We start from the raw sequence: 1933 nt of genomic DNA on the forward strand, positions 1-1933 counted from the left end.
ACGACATATAGTATCCTATCTCTCGCATACATCAATACAATCGAACAATAACCAATTACGTCTATACCAGCGTTACATTCTCTGTCTATCTACAAACGACCCATACACTCAACACCCTCCCCCCTCCCCCCCCTCCCCCTTTCTCTCGTAGTCCCAGAACCCAGAACGAGTGGCGGAGTTTAAGCCCATGGTGCCTCGGCTGTGGTCGCTGCTGTTTGATCAGTGTGCGTTGTCTGAGGAGGGCATGCGTGGAGTGGTGGCGGACTGTGCGGGCAAGCTCACGGTCATTGACCCGCACAACTGCCTCCCTATGCTTATCGAACGGTACGTGTGTGCATATGTATGTGTGTATATGTACATATGTACGTGTGTATATGTACATATGTACGTGTGTGTATATACATATGTACGTGCGTGTATATACATGTGTACGTGTGTATATATACATGTGTACGTGTGTATATATACATGTGCACGTGTGTATATATACACATGTTTGTGTGTACGTGTACATATTGTGCTTCCATTTGTACGGAGATTGTAGTGCATGCTGTGACGAGTGTTCGCGTGCTCCCATGTCTCGCTAATTTTCTTCCGTCACATCTCACCCACTTGTCTTATTCCGTCACATCTCACACACTTGTCTTATTCCATCTCACACACTTGTCTTATTCCGTCACATCTCACCCACTTGCCTTATTTCGTCACATCTCACACACTTGTCTTATTCCGTCACACCTCACCCACTTGTCTTATTCCGTCACATCTCACCCACTTGTCTTATTCCGTCACATCTCACCTACTTGTCTTATTCCGTCACATCTTACAGTCTCCAGTCACCCGATGCCACAGTCAGGTGTGCCGTTATTACCGCTGTTAAGTACACCATCGCAGACACTCCACAGCCCATCGATGCCCTTCTGCGTCCGCTGATGCCGCAATTTATGTCCCATATTGAGGACTCGGATTTGGTGTGTGTCCTTTTTCTTTGGGTGCAGGTGTACGTCGTGTGTCCATTTCCTTTGGGTGCAGGTGTACATCGTGTGTCCTTTTTCTTTGGGTGCAGGTGTACACATGTACGTCTTGTATCGCAGCTTCAGTCTTTCTTTGCGTGTGTGTTGGCATGTTCTATGTGAAATGAAGTCTGCCTTTCTTCTTTTTCTTTCTTCATTTTTATTATCTTTTCTTTTCAACCCTGACCAACAGCGCAAACCCATTGGTTGACAGTGCTTGTTTGGTTGTTTGTTCGTTGGCCCCTTACCAGTCACAATCTGTCGGTTGTGGTGCAGTATAGTCCTATAACCAGCCCCAGCGGGTTACGTGCGTTGAATTGTGTGTGCTCTGTATGTGTATTCGGGGACTGAGTAGGCCGTGGGGGTACCTTCTCATTCCTACTCAGTCGCACGCCTTTACTTATTCCGTCATATGCTTATTTTCTCACGTATGCCTATTTTCTCACGTGTCGATCTACCATCTTCAGCACGTGCGCAGGGTGTCGCTGGTAACGCTCAACTCGGCCGCACACAACAAACCGAGTCTTATTTCGGACCAATTGGATACGCTACTGCCACTGCTGTACCAAGAGGCCGTTGTCAAGGTAACGTGTGCACGCAGACATCGTTGTGGACAATTAGGCACGGGGCATGTGTTGGTTGCTATGCCAACAGGATCACTCTTAAAAACTGTGTGGATGGTTATGCATGTGTTGCTATGGCAACAGGTCCACTCTTATATCCTGTTGGTGATGTTTATGCGTGTGTTGCTATGACAACATACCCACTCTTTTCATCCTCTGTGGCGGGTTAATGTCTTGCACATGTGCTCCGTGTAAGCTTGCGCCTGCAGAGCAATTGTCCTTTTAATAGAAGCATTGCACAGTCTCCATTCGCTCAGTTGCTCAAACGCCTGAATATTAGTCCAGCACTTCTCTGGT

General features: G+C 47.2%; 1 protein-coding gene across 1 annotated transcript; it reads left to right on the forward strand.

Annotated features, from left to right (window-relative positions):
- Window positions 1–151: 151 nt before the first annotated feature.
- SARC_13248 (hypothetical protein) lies at window positions 152–1768 on the forward strand (the record flags this gene model as incomplete). The annotated part of the gene is made up of 3 exons (XM_014292624.1): window positions 152–324; window positions 830–971; window positions 1481–1768. Coding segments are annotated over 3 exons (603 nt in total), but the record flags the coding sequence as incomplete, so codon positions are not given.
- Window positions 1769–1933: the final 165 nt, after the last annotated feature.

This window comes from Sphaeroforma arctica, assembly GCF_001186125.1.
Source record: "Sphaeroforma arctica JP610 unplaced genomic scaffold supercont1.3064, whole genome shotgun sequence".
Classification (NCBI taxonomy): Eukaryota; class Ichthyosporea; order Ichthyophonida; genus Sphaeroforma; species Sphaeroforma arctica.